The sequence below is a fragment of the Lissotriton helveticus genome, chromosome 8, assembly GCF_964261635.1.
Source record: "Lissotriton helveticus chromosome 8, aLisHel1.1, whole genome shotgun sequence".
NCBI classification, from domain to species: Eukaryota; Metazoa; Chordata; class Amphibia; order Caudata; family Salamandridae; genus Lissotriton; species Lissotriton helveticus.
In genome coordinates, this window is record NC_136069.1 from 1,246,017,488 (window position 1) to 1,246,030,301 (window position 12,814).

The 12,814-nt window shown below is 52.7% G+C and overlaps 1 protein-coding gene across 1 annotated transcript in view; it reads left to right on the forward strand.

The window, feature by feature from the left end:
* HERC2 (HECT and RLD domain containing E3 ubiquitin protein ligase 2) overlaps nucleotides 1-12,814 on the forward strand; it is a 1,611,099-nt gene that overhangs the window by 374,635 nt on the left and 1,223,650 nt on the right. The window contains 3 exon segments of the mRNA XM_078658234.1: nucleotides 9,084-9,257; nucleotides 9,377-9,513; nucleotides 9,608-9,759. Coding sequence (XP_078514360.1) covers nucleotides 9,084-9,257; nucleotides 9,377-9,513; nucleotides 9,608-9,759 — 463 coding nt within the window.

Genomic DNA, 12,814 nt, shown 5'->3' on the forward strand with positions numbered 1-12,814 from the left:
TTGGCGGGGCTTTGGCCTCCTCCTCCTCCTCCTCCTCCTTGCTCCCCTCAGTGACCTGTGAGTTGGTCTGGTTTTTGGGGAGTATTCTTCCGTTTGGGCGGGTCGCCCCAGTTGTGTGTTCTGTGGGATTAATGTGCATTAGAGTCGGGGCGTGGCCACGGCGGCAACCGTAATGGCCGCACCGCTGTGAGGCTCCTCCGGGCGGGCGCCCGAAACGGACGAAAAGGAATGTAACCCGCATCCCCGCTGCCACCGACGGCGGTGTCCGGCCTACAGATGATCAGAGGCAGCCCGCGAGAGATGGCCGAGCCGCGGGGACGGCTGGCCGCGTCAACCACAGCGGAGGGGATCTGAGGCCTCCGGACCTCGGCGCCATCTTCCCTGCAGCACTGGTGCACCGGGTAAGTGCTGCTCGGCCGATCGCGACCGCGGCTTCGTTCCTTTTGCTCCTACCCCTTGCGGCCTCGTGCATTGGCTCGCCGCTGCCGCTCGATCCCGTCTTTTCCCTGTTTCTCCGGGCTCTTGGGTGAGGCTGCGTCCGTGGGCCTGCTGGAGCTCGGGAGCCGGGGACTGGATTTTGGACTCTGGCGAATCTGGGGGACTTGCTGCGAGCGTGAGCGGGGGGCGGGGGTGAGGCGATCCGCGTGCCTGCTGGGCGGCTTGGGGGCACTCCCTGGCACCACGCAGCAGCCCCGCCGAGTGTTTGGAAGGCGTGCCACCCTACCTTGCAGTCACGAGGCCTCTACCTACTACGATAGGGGTGGCTCCCGCCTGCAACCCGGAGCACCATATTGCGCTGCCTGCCACTGACTGGTCGCCCCTGCTTCTGCTACTTTGGCTACGGCCTGAACACTTGCCTGTCGTGCTGCCCACGATCTCTGGCCTTGGTGGTCTATAGCTCGGCCTGCTTTACAATTGATCCCTGCTCACCGCCTTTGTCGCAGCGACTGCGACCTCGCCAAGCGTCATCCACAATGGGGAAGAAGGATCCTGCTCAGAGAACTCTTAATTTCGACAAGCCTCCTCTCCCGGCTGCCGACCCCCCTCAGGGTGCTGCATCGGGAGCTCCAGTGGCACTGGATAATGGTGACGCAGCGTCCATGATGGCTGCCATGATGGGGGAGATGCGTGCAGGCTTCAAAGCACTGGACACCAGGTTCGACAGTCTGGAGCAGAAACTGTCTGCCATCAACTCCACGGTGCAAGCCCATGATAGACGCCTGGATCTGGCGGAGTTTAGAATATCCGACTTGGAGGACGGGTCCTCCAAAGCTCTAAAGCGCCTGGAGAGGGTGGAAAAGATTCTTAAGGATGTCGCCATTAAGAACGAGGATTTGGAAGCGCACAGCCGGAGGAATAACATCAGGATCCTTGGCGTGGCGGAGACTACAGCCACTGGCCGATTCGACACCTTCGTGGAGAACCTCCTTATTGAACTGTTTGGAAAGGACACTTTTACGGCTGGTTTTGTTGTGGAAAGAGCACACAGGTCCTTGGGACCCAAGCCGCGTTCTGGTCAGCTGCCCCGACCCATCATTGCCAGAATAATGAACTTTCATGACCGTGACGCCGCGCTCCGGGCGGCGCGTGAGATGGGTGAGGTAAGATGGCAGGGGAGCAAGTTGTCCTTTTTTCCGGATTATACTGTTATGATGCAGGAGGCTCGGAGGAAGTACATCAGCGTCAAGGCGGCACTCCGAAACCTGGGCCTCAAATACAGCATGCTCTACCCAGCCCGGCTGAAGGTGGACGTTCATGGTCGGTTTCGCATCTTTGACTCTCCAGCTGAGGTCCAGGACTTCTGCCACTCATACAAAAAAGGTCCGGGATCGGCCTCTGGCTCCAGACCCACCTCTCCCCCGCTGCCGGACACGCAAGCCAGCGCTGACTTATTTACTGACGCTGGTAGAGGCTGATTGCACATAACGCTCTGCTTCTGGTTCGTTTTTCTCCTTGCGGGGATGACTAACAGTCCTTTAATTCCTGTTGTTCATGACATTCTCATCGTTCCGTTGGATTGCCCGCTCGGGGGTTAGCGTTGCTTCCCCCCCAGGTGCGGGCCGATATGTCCTGTTCCCTTTCCTTGGGTTTCCTGGATTGCATTATGCAGCGTCTTTCATATGCTTTGCCTATGTTGCACTTGTTGTTTTGCATTGCTGATTTGCATCTAGTGGGGTTCTGCCTTTCAAGGGGTTCTGGGAGGCTGGGTGGTGGGTGGGGGTGGGGGGGTTTGTATTTTCCATGTTTTTTCTTTTTTTGGGTATCTGATTGCATGACACATGGCACTGGTATGTACAATGACCGCTTCTTGCCCACACTTCTTGATTTAACTCTATGGCCCGGATAGGTTTGCAGACTGGCCCATCTAGTCTAACATTGATGACATGGGTTTGAGCGGCAATGGCGATTCCCCGGGCGCGCACTCGCGGATCCTGTTTTCACTGAGGAGATCCGTTCGGCGATCGAAGACTATTTCGACCTTAATACTGGCTCGGTGACCGCCTGGGCTACACTGTGGGAGGGGTTCAAGGCAACCATAAGGGGGGGTATGCATTACCAAACATGTCGGAGCGCTGCGCGAGCTTCGAGCTTCCCTGTCCCGCCTAGAAAATGACCTGTTGGCTATTGACTCCCAGATCCTAGCTAACCCCTCCCCGGCTAACGAAACACGGCGTATTGAGCTCCTTTTGGAGTTCAGGGACGCGGCGGACAGGGAGCTTAAGTATCTGGGCAAGTACCAATCTGCGCGCCAATATGGCGAGGGAGATAGACCGGGAAGACTATTGGCCCAGTTGCTGCGCCCACCTAGGCAGGCTGCGTACATTACGGAAATAGTTGCTGCCGACGGCACGCCACACTTCGACACTCCCGCCATTTGAAACACATTCTTGTCTTACTATAAGCACCTTTACAAGTCTGCCCTTATGGACGAGCACCGCGACCCTGGCCCTTACATTGACGAGATAGCTATGGTCTTTTTGGAGAAGTATATGCAAGATTTCTTGGCGCATCCCATCACGCCCGAGTCGATCGCGGAAGCGATAGACTCGCTGAAGGGGTCTTCGGCTCCGGGCCTGGATGGTTTCACGGCCGATTTCTATCAAACATACAAGGAGGAACTGATACCCATTCTGGTCGAGGTCTACGCCGAGGCCCTGGAGTCCGGTATTCTCCCTCCTACGCTCCGCGAGGCGGTTATAGTCTTGTTACCCAAGCCAGGCCGCGACCCAACGGTTTGCGGCTCTTACCGCCCACTGTCACTCCTGAACCTGGACTATAAAATCCTGGCTAAGGTGCTTGCAATGCGGCTTGCGCTACTTGTGAACTCTATTATTTCGCCAGTACAATCTGGTTTCGTCCCGCAGAGGTCGACTTCCCTGAACCTTCGCACTGTCTTCTCGGTCCTGCACAGAATTGACCCCGACATACCGGCTGCTGCGGTCTTTTTGGACACCGAAAAGGCTTTTGACACTCTGGAGTGGCCCTTTTTTTTTGATGTGATGCGTAGGATGGGCATGCCCGCTATGTTTGTGGCGACTGTTGCATTGCTGTACACGGCTCCCACGGCACGTATTCGCCTCAATGGCACTATCACAGACAGGTTTACCCTCTCCAGAAGTACGCGACAAGGGTGCCCCCTATCCCCCTTACTTTTCATTCTGGCTATGGACTCTCTGGTCCGACATTTTCAAGAGAAGCATCTGCATAGGGGGCTCCAGTTCCGCACCGGGCCTCTTCTGATGTCACTCTATGCGGACGACATGGTTCTGTACGTCCGCACCCCCGAGACCAACCTGCAGCCTCTACTGTCTGAAATTACGCGCTTTGGTGAATATTCCGGCCTTAAGGTTAATTGGCATAAATCACAACTGTTCCCTCTCACCCTCGCCACTGCGAAGTGGCCTTGCTCCCTCCCGTTGGAGTGGTGCGAAGACTCCATTAAATATCTTGGGATACATATCCACTTGGATACCGTGTCCATTGTCCGCCTGAACTATGGACGTGCCCTTGACTTTTTGGAGGACAACACGGATCGATGGCTCCGCCTCCCTTTATCGATGGCTGGGCGCATTGCTATCGTGAAGATGGTGGTCCTGCCCCGTTTTTTATATCTTTTCCACAACATTCCCATCCCTCTCACAAAGGTTTTTTTCACCCAACTGCGCACTGCCCTGCTTAGACTGGTTTGGGGAGGGAAGCGCCCTCGCCTTGCCTGGAACACACTGACGCTGCCTTACGAGAGGGGTGGTTTTGCGGTCCCGGACTTCCACCTTTACTACCTGGTGGCCCAATGCTCGTATGCCCACCCCTGGTACCATCCTGACGCCAGGATCCAACATTTAAAACCCGAAGCAGACGCCGCGCTCCCAGTGTCCCTAGATGCCGTGCTTCCCAGAGGCCTCCCTCGCGACCCACACGACATACTCCCTCTCACCACAACGACTTGGGCTTGGGACAAACTCAGACGCCTACTGCGCGTAGACTCTCTATACTCTCCGGCCCTTCCGCTCCCCAATCCACATTGGCTCCCCATAACAGGCAAAACATTGATTAGTCAAACACTCTCTAAATATCAACTGACCACGGTGGGCGACTTATTCCCAAATGGCCATGCTCTTTCTATCACTGAAGACCCCCGCTTCACCGAGCGCACTTTCATGGATACTTTTGTGTTTGCAAGACTTAGGGCACTGATGCGAGCTACATTTCCTACCTTCCCACTACCACCTGAGGGCATGCTGGCACTCACGTCCATAATCCAGAACTCCTCGGGGGCTCATGTTGTGTCCAAACTCTACAAACTCTGCCTGTCCTCACTCCCATCGTCTGACGTGGCGGTGCGCACCGCCTGGGAAATGGATCTGGGTGCCCAGATCTCTGACGAGCAATGGGAAGCATGCTGTGCCATGACCAGGGAGGTTTCAATGAATAGCAGGCACAAACTTATACACTTTAAATTCCTTCGACGGCTGTACCACACCCCAGCGTTGGCCCACAGAATAGACCCGACCCGACCTCACACTTGTCCTAAATGCAATGCCCCTCAGGCCGATTTTGCCCATCTTTCCTGGACCTGCCCGAAATTACACTCCTATTGGGTTGAAATTCACGACACACTGGGTGCGATATTGGGCTTATCACTATCGGTCCTACCAGAGATTGCCCTGATGGGATATATGTCCAATTTTCCCCGCAAGATTCGCAAGTTGGCGTCGGTCTGCTTCCTTCTGGCCAAGAGAGAGGTCGCGCTACACTGGTGCTCGCACCGTGCTCCCTCTGTTGCCGCTTGGCTAAGGAGTGTGGCTTACTGCAATGTAAACAGTGTGGAATATTCTGATCAACTCCCAGCCTCTTCCCGCCCTACCGATATTTGGGGTCCGTACCGCCAGTACATTTCAGGGAAGGCACGGGAAGCACCCTCTCAGTCCCTGCATCCCAATACACCAACCGGGGTGGGTTAGTCCCCCGGGCCCCCCATTACACACTCCCACTTTGGCTCTGCATCTGCTGTTGCTTGCCGCTGTCCTTGGATGAGGATGCGGGGCCTGGTAAGCGGGGGCCCCGATGCTGTTCCCGATTCAGGGGTCTTTAATTTGACGAGGGAGAATGTTTTTTTTCACGCCCACGCAGCCCGCCTATTAGCCCTTCACGACAATTTGGCAATGTGCGCACTCCTGCTGCTAGTCCGACTCATTCCTGGGTGGACAGGTTCCTTGAATGCTTTAACCGGGATGCGGTTATTGGTCATGTTGCTGCCTGATATGATACTGTACGACCCAGTGTGCTGGGCTTGCAATCTGGTTCTCCTTATTATTGTTCTTTTTATCCCTTCTTTGTTTATTGGACGAATGATTATGTTTATTTTGTACTTCAGTTGCCTTATCAGAAAACTTTCCAATTGTACCATCTTCCATGCTTCATGGTGTAACCCGAATGTTTATTTTGCTGTACTCATCAATCTGCTGATTGAGCTATTTGCCTGCCATAAGTCCAGACCCTGTAAGCTGGCTTTGTTTCTCTTTATTACTGTGGTTTGCACCTTCTGCCTCAATAAAGTGTTATAAAAAAAAAAAAAGGTGCGTTCGAGTCCTTTTGATTGGGACTGTGGTGCTGTTGGTTGCTGGTCAGGCCCCCTTTTGAATTGTGTTTTTTGGCCTTTGCTAGGCCGTGTTGACCCTCTGATTAGGCCTTTTGTTGTTCCTTTCGGCTGACTGGCAAGCCTTCTGCGGGTTCTCTGCAAGTCTTTTCTGTTGTCCTCTGCTGCGGAATGTTTTTCCTAAGAAGGTTCCCATGTCTTGGGACGTAACATGCCCTATGTGGGGTAATGGTAGCTATTATATTGCTCTGTCATATGCTGGGGAGGTGTGGTCGCCTTTCGGGCCTCTGCTCTCCATGGCGTTACGGTATGTTGCAGGTGCGATCCTCTAGCTATGGTTTGGAATGGCTTGACTTGCGCCCCGGGACGTCCTTCTCTGGGGTCGCTGCGTTGCTAGCCTCGTCAGGCCTGCTGTCTGTGGCCTTGCGTCTTAGCTCTGCCTGGTTTCACTTCTTTTTGGGCCGTGTGTGCGGACTCCTCCCTTGGGGTGTGTCCGGGGCCCTTCCTGGCCTTCCTGGCCTCTGTCTTCGTCTGGCTTGTCCTGGGTGTTGTCTGCAGTTGACTGTGCCCACCGGTGCCGATCTGCTGTTCTTTTGCATCGCGGTGCCTTCTTGACACTTAGCGGGGCAGTCGTCCTTGCCTTGTCCACTGCTTGAGGCTTGGGTTTGTTCGACCCTCTTCCAGTGGGTCCTGCCTTCCGTTCTACCTCTCCTCCCTAGGGGTTGAGGTGGTTCTTGTGTTTCCTGCATTTCTTGCGCCTCTTCGAGCGCTGTCTTTCCCTGCAGGGTGTTGGGTGGATCTCCCTGGATGACCTTGGGCTACACTTTTGCTTCTGCCTGCCTTCTTGCTAAAGGCGTCGTTCTGTGATAGGCTTGGCGGCCCTCTTCACTGGGTGTTTTCCGGTGGGGAGGGAGCTTGCCTTCACTCTACCTCTTCTCCTTGGAGTCTCTAGGTTGCTCTTCTTCCTTAGTGCTGCTCTGCATTGCTCGGGCCATGGGGCTTCTGGTGGAGACTCTTGATACCTTGAATGGGTGTGGGGCGCTCTTACCTCTTTTCGCCTTGCCCTAGTTTCTCCTGCTGATTGCGGCGGGCTGCCTCTCTTCTGGTCTTCCTGTCTCTCCTCTGGGGTCAGTGGTCTTCTAGATGCAGGGGTTCCCCTTGACTGGGGGGATAGGGCTCTTCTACCTGTCTGTTAGACTCGTCCCCTGAGGGACCCTTCATTATGTCCAGGCTGGTGGGGTCCTCTCGCAAACCCTCCTTCCCCTTGGGTATGGCTAGGGTATCTATTCTACGTTAAGGAATCTGCGGCTAGTAGTCTCTATCAGATGTACAAGTTACTTACCTTCGGTAATGATGTATCTGGTAGAGATGATTCTAGCCACAGATTCCTTCACGGCCTGCCTTCCTCCCCGTTCTGCGAGGACCTTCGGCTTGGTCTCCTGTACTCGCCTCCCTGTGGGTGGCTGTCTTCTGTGGAGAAGTGTGGCTCCTGAAAACTAACCTTTTTAGAACAGCACACAACCTAGTGTAATCCTGTTCCTTCCACTACCCCTCTCGGGACTTTGGTTATTATGTCATGAGGTAAAAGCGCCCTGAGACCTGTAGGTGATTTGGCGCGATATAAACCCGCAATAACAAATAACAAAATGGTTAGAGCGGCAGACCCTGATGCAGAGGTCTGGCCCGGGACCAGGGTTCAATACCCGCCTTGGCGGGTCTTGGGCTCAATTTCCTCGGACCTGACATTTCTCGCCTCGGTGCCTATTCTAATCATGGGTCCCACTCTGCGACTTTGGGCAATAGCTTGCTTAATCTCCACAACGGCCTCAAACGCGCTGGTATGCCTGGTTTCACCCTGGGGGGTGCACAGGAGTGGACACTCACAGGGAAAACCAGTAAGGGTTCCTAAGCGGTATACGGACAGAGCCGGGACACTACCTCAGGGAAGTAGCTGGGCGCTCTATAAATACCGGTACATTTACATTTTATATTTATTTCTGTGGGTGCATTCTTCTTTTCTTTCATGGCAGGATACTTCCTCCTGTTTGTGTTCCGTTCCTCCCTTTTATTTTGGCCTTTGCAGGATGGGTTTATACGTACTTATGTGCCTTTATGCTCTGGTTGCCCCGGATTGGGGCCTACCTTCACCACCCCCACCCTCTTCTTCCCCTTTCAGTACTAGGGGTTCTGGTCCCTCTGCTATCCTCTAGATTGGTGTCTTTAGCGGGGCCTCTGCCCTATGTCCCTTATGGGGGATGTCACATTCTTTGAGGGGGCTGTCTTGGAGTATTGTTGTTACTTGTTTGTCCCAGACTTGTTCCCCTTCATTGGTATTGCTTGGGGTTGTAGTCCTGCTACATGTTGTTGTGACATTTTTTCGTATGTTCTTCTGTCTCCAAGGGGGCTATTTCCGTACTGGCAGGGTTGGTGCTCTGTTCTTTCTTTCTTTTTTCTTCTTTTTCTCTGCTTTTAGGTACTGCAGTGTCTGGCACTGTCCCTTATGGTGTTGTTCGCCACCATTCCTTTTTCCCTAATGTCTGCTCTTTTCGTACACTGTTCCTATACTCTCACAGTTTTGTCTAATGGTCCCGTGTTGTGGCACGGAAAAGTTCTCTGAAGAAAAAAGACGTAGGCGCGCCGGGGTGGGACTTATGTGACCTCGCTGACGTCACGTACGCGGACAACGCCTGGGTGGAGTCGTTTGATGCCCTCCCCCCGGTGCGCAGGGATGCTGTGGCAAACTTTTCCAGATCCAGTCTCACGCCTGGGGAAAACTCTACCTTAAGGAATCTGCGGCTAAAATCGTCTCTACCCAATAAATCATTACCGAAGAAAAGTAACTTGTACGATTGTGTTTCACAAAACACTTCATGCAGCTTCCAAAGGGAAGCTTGGTTGCTCTTTGTACATGTAGAAGTATGCATATGATTTATCTATTATTGAAGTATTACAAGGGAACTGAAATTGTTGTTGGTTTCTTTTATAGGACAAGTGGCAGCCTCTTCTAAGTACTGTTGCAGGGGTTCAGAAATATAAGTGGTTAAAGCAAAATGTGCAAGGCCTGTATCCACAATCTGCACTGCTGAACACAATTGTTGAATTTGCACTGAAAGAAGAGCCAGTAGATGTAGAAAAGATGAGAAAATGTTTACTAAAACAGGTAAGTTGATGGCTGGCCATTGGGGTTTTAACTGAAAAATCGCAATTATTGAAGAAAAATGATAGGTTAATGTGAAGAGTTGGTTCAGTTTCATGGTATTTAAATTACTTTGTCTGCAGTTGGAAAGAGCAGAAGTCCGACTTGAAGGAATTGACACGATTTTGAAACTGGCCACCAAGAATTTCCTACTTCCATCCGTTCAATATGCAATGTTCTGCGGCTGGCAGAGGCTTATCCCAGAAGGGGCCAATCTAGGGTAATTTAATTTCAAATTGTTTATAGAATTGCGTAAAACCTGTCTATTCTACTCATATGCAAGCGGTTTGTTTTATACTTTATCATTATATTAGGGAACCACTTACGGATTGTTTGAAGGATGTTGATTTAATTCCACCATTTAATCGAATGTTGTTAGAAGTGACATTTGGGAAGCTGTATGCCTGGGCTATTCAGAATATTCGTAACATCTTGTTGGAGGCCAATAGCAGATTTAAAGAACTAGGTAAGTGTCTTTTAATTTCTGTCTCCTACTTCACTAGTGTAAATAATTTGATATGCATATAAATTGAAAACTGTACAATTCTGTGAAATAATTACTACCCATAATGCTAATTTTAAGAAAATTACACTGCTAAGGGTCCAGATGGCGCCAGATAAAACATTTTTTTCCCCTAACATTGAGTTTGATACCCACATGTGTTGTGTAAGACTTGTTTTTCTGTCCGGGTTGTGACATGGGGATTGATGTAGTGGACTTCTTCTTTGTTCATTGCAGTCTCATTGGCGAACATGAGTCTGGCCATACACAGGTATGGCCTGATGGTATGTATGAGGGAGGAATACCACATTTATTAAAAGTACACATAGAAAATGAGCACAGGTTCCTATATGCCTCGACTGGGTTAGCCAACTCACATGAATTCAACTTAATGTGGTATTTACCCTCTCAAAGGAGTTAAAATATATTTTAAGATGAGTCTGGGGGCATCATCTTTATGCATCATTTTAATGCACCCTTACAAGCTTGCACACTTTCTGAGCTTTATATTTGTGAGAAGTTTCTAAAAGTATAAATTTTTTTAATGTAACTTTATTTATCCCCTTAAGTCTATACACATTCCCTTGACTGGGAACTGACTGAGTAGATTGATCTAAATGCTAATGCCATTGATTGGGGAGCCTTCTTGCTTAAATCATGTAGCTCTGTGGACCCATTTAGGTGCTGATTAGCTAAGCTAGCTTTAGTATTATTCTGAGAGTGATCTCCTCAGACCAGTGGTTCCAAGCCCAATGGATGGTACCCCTGCCTTACATTGATGGAAAGACTAGCCTGCGATGTCACAGAATGGTGAGCTGAACTCCACATGTAGTGAAGCATTAGGTTCTTTGATGGTATGTGAGAGCCTGTCACATTTATTCATTTGGACAGCAGCTGGAATGATGGGTGGTCATAAGTAATTCTATAATGTAGTGAGTAGGGAGTTGCCTCTGTTGGGTAGAGACACAACCAGAATTTCTCCAGCTGTACTGAAGTTTGTTTCAGGGGAGAAAAGATTTCTTTTTTATTCTACTGAGAACAGTGAGTTGGTCACTGATGATGTGTGTCTGTTTTTGAGTATTTGTTCAGTGGATCTCAAGTCTACTGAACAGCGTAGTCTTCTTGGATGGGTAATTTATCTTTGCTGCTTTGTGTCTGAGTGACAATTTTGCAAAAGGCTGATATTCTTATTTTTTTTACTTTGCAATGATCCTACTATGGTATTGGCTACTGTGATTGGTTAGTAGTTAGCCACAACATTTGGGTCTATGGTAGGTTATCTGATAGAGACTACTAGCCGCAGATTCCTTACCGTAGAATTATCTCCAGGCGTGAGACTGGATCCGGAAACTTTTTGCCACAGCATCCCTGCGCGCCGTGAGGACGGCATCACGCGACTCCGCCCAAGCATTGTCCGCGTACGTGACGTCAGCAAGGTCATACAAGTCCCACCCCGGCGCGCCTGCGTCAGTTTTTTCCTTTTCCGCGTGCACCGCGGATGCGAATCATGCTTGGGCCTGTTCAGGCCTTTCCCTTTCGCTTATTGCCTGTGTGTGGGAACACTGTGCGAATGCCTTCGGGCTTTAAGACGTGCTTGTCTTGTGCGCGCCAGATGTCGGCGACGGATCCTCACCCCATCTGCATGTGGTGTTTGAGGTAACACGCCGACTCCACTGATTGTGAGGCGTGCCAGCATATGAAACCGAAGTCCTGGCGGGAGCACCGGATGAAACTTCTACCAGCTCCCATGTCCAGGTTGGCGGCGTCACCACGCCCGGACCCTGCGGAGGGTTTTTGGAACCGCAGCCTCCATCTTCGACATTGTCCTTCTCCCAGGCCGCAAGAGCGTCGCTCACCTGTCGGTAAGTGTCGCAGTTTGTCCCCGAGGGGTGGTTCCTGGCCTGTTGGGGGCACAGGCTCTCCGCGGGTGGTGCGGCCTCGTGTGTCGTCCCCCTATCCGCCGTTTCCCAGTGTGGGGGCGACTACAGCTCAGATGGAGACATATGCGGCGGCTTTGCAGGTCTCGCTGGCTTCTCCTCCTCCTCCTTTCCCTCCCCCTCCTGGGACATCAGCGGATCCCTTGCAGTATGCAGGGCCGTCCGCGGCGTTGCCGGCGGCTCCGGTGCGGACTGGTTCGGATCCAGAATCGGAGGATGTGGTGCCGTTGGGGTGCAGCCCTTCAGGGGTCCCTCCTTCAGACCACGGCGCCTCTGCTTCCCCGCAAACTCCCGCGGGAGTCCCTGTGGTGTTGCGTGAGGTCGCCGGGACTCTGATCGCACCCCCGAGTCCCACACGGTCCTCGGGACAGGCGGTGGCCTCGTCCAAGGTGACGTCGCATCGGTGGCTGCTGGCCCTGGTGGCGCCGCAGGGGCTTGCGGAGGGCCCTTCTTGACCTGTCACAGGCCGAGGTTGGCAGGGGACCCCTCGTTCTTCCCCGGGTCCCTCACGCCCCTCCACGCAGGCGGCTGCCTCGTCTGAGGTCAGGTCGACCCCTTTCCAGTGCAGTTTCATCGCCGCTCCGGCCCAGCCCCGGTCTCCTGCTCCGAGCGCTGTGGCTGAGGTCGTTCCGGCGTCTCCCCTGGCATCGAACTATGATGTCCTGCCTCAGATTGCAGACTCTAAGGCGGCAGGCCGACGTCGGGCCGTTGACTCGTCCTCGGCCGCCTCTTCTCCAGAGGTTCGACGCTTGCTGGTTTCATCCTCACCAGAGACGGACCGACGCGTTGTGGTTTTTCCCCCCAACGTCGTCTAAGGACGGCTCCTCGCCGTCACGGTGCCGTGGCCGTGGTCTTCGCCTGAGGCGCCGCAGGTCCCCCACTCCTCGGTTCCTCTTCCTCCTTTCCGGACCTGGCCCTTCCTTCCCTCGGTTGACTTGGGGGACGGCCGCCTTAGCTTGCAGCCGTCGCCTACTGAGGAGCTGCTTTCCCCACCGCGGGGTCCTACGGAGGCGGGTGCGGCCTTCGCTTGTGCTGTTTCCACAGCTGTGGGAAATTAGCGCATGGGTGATCCCGCTGCCCAT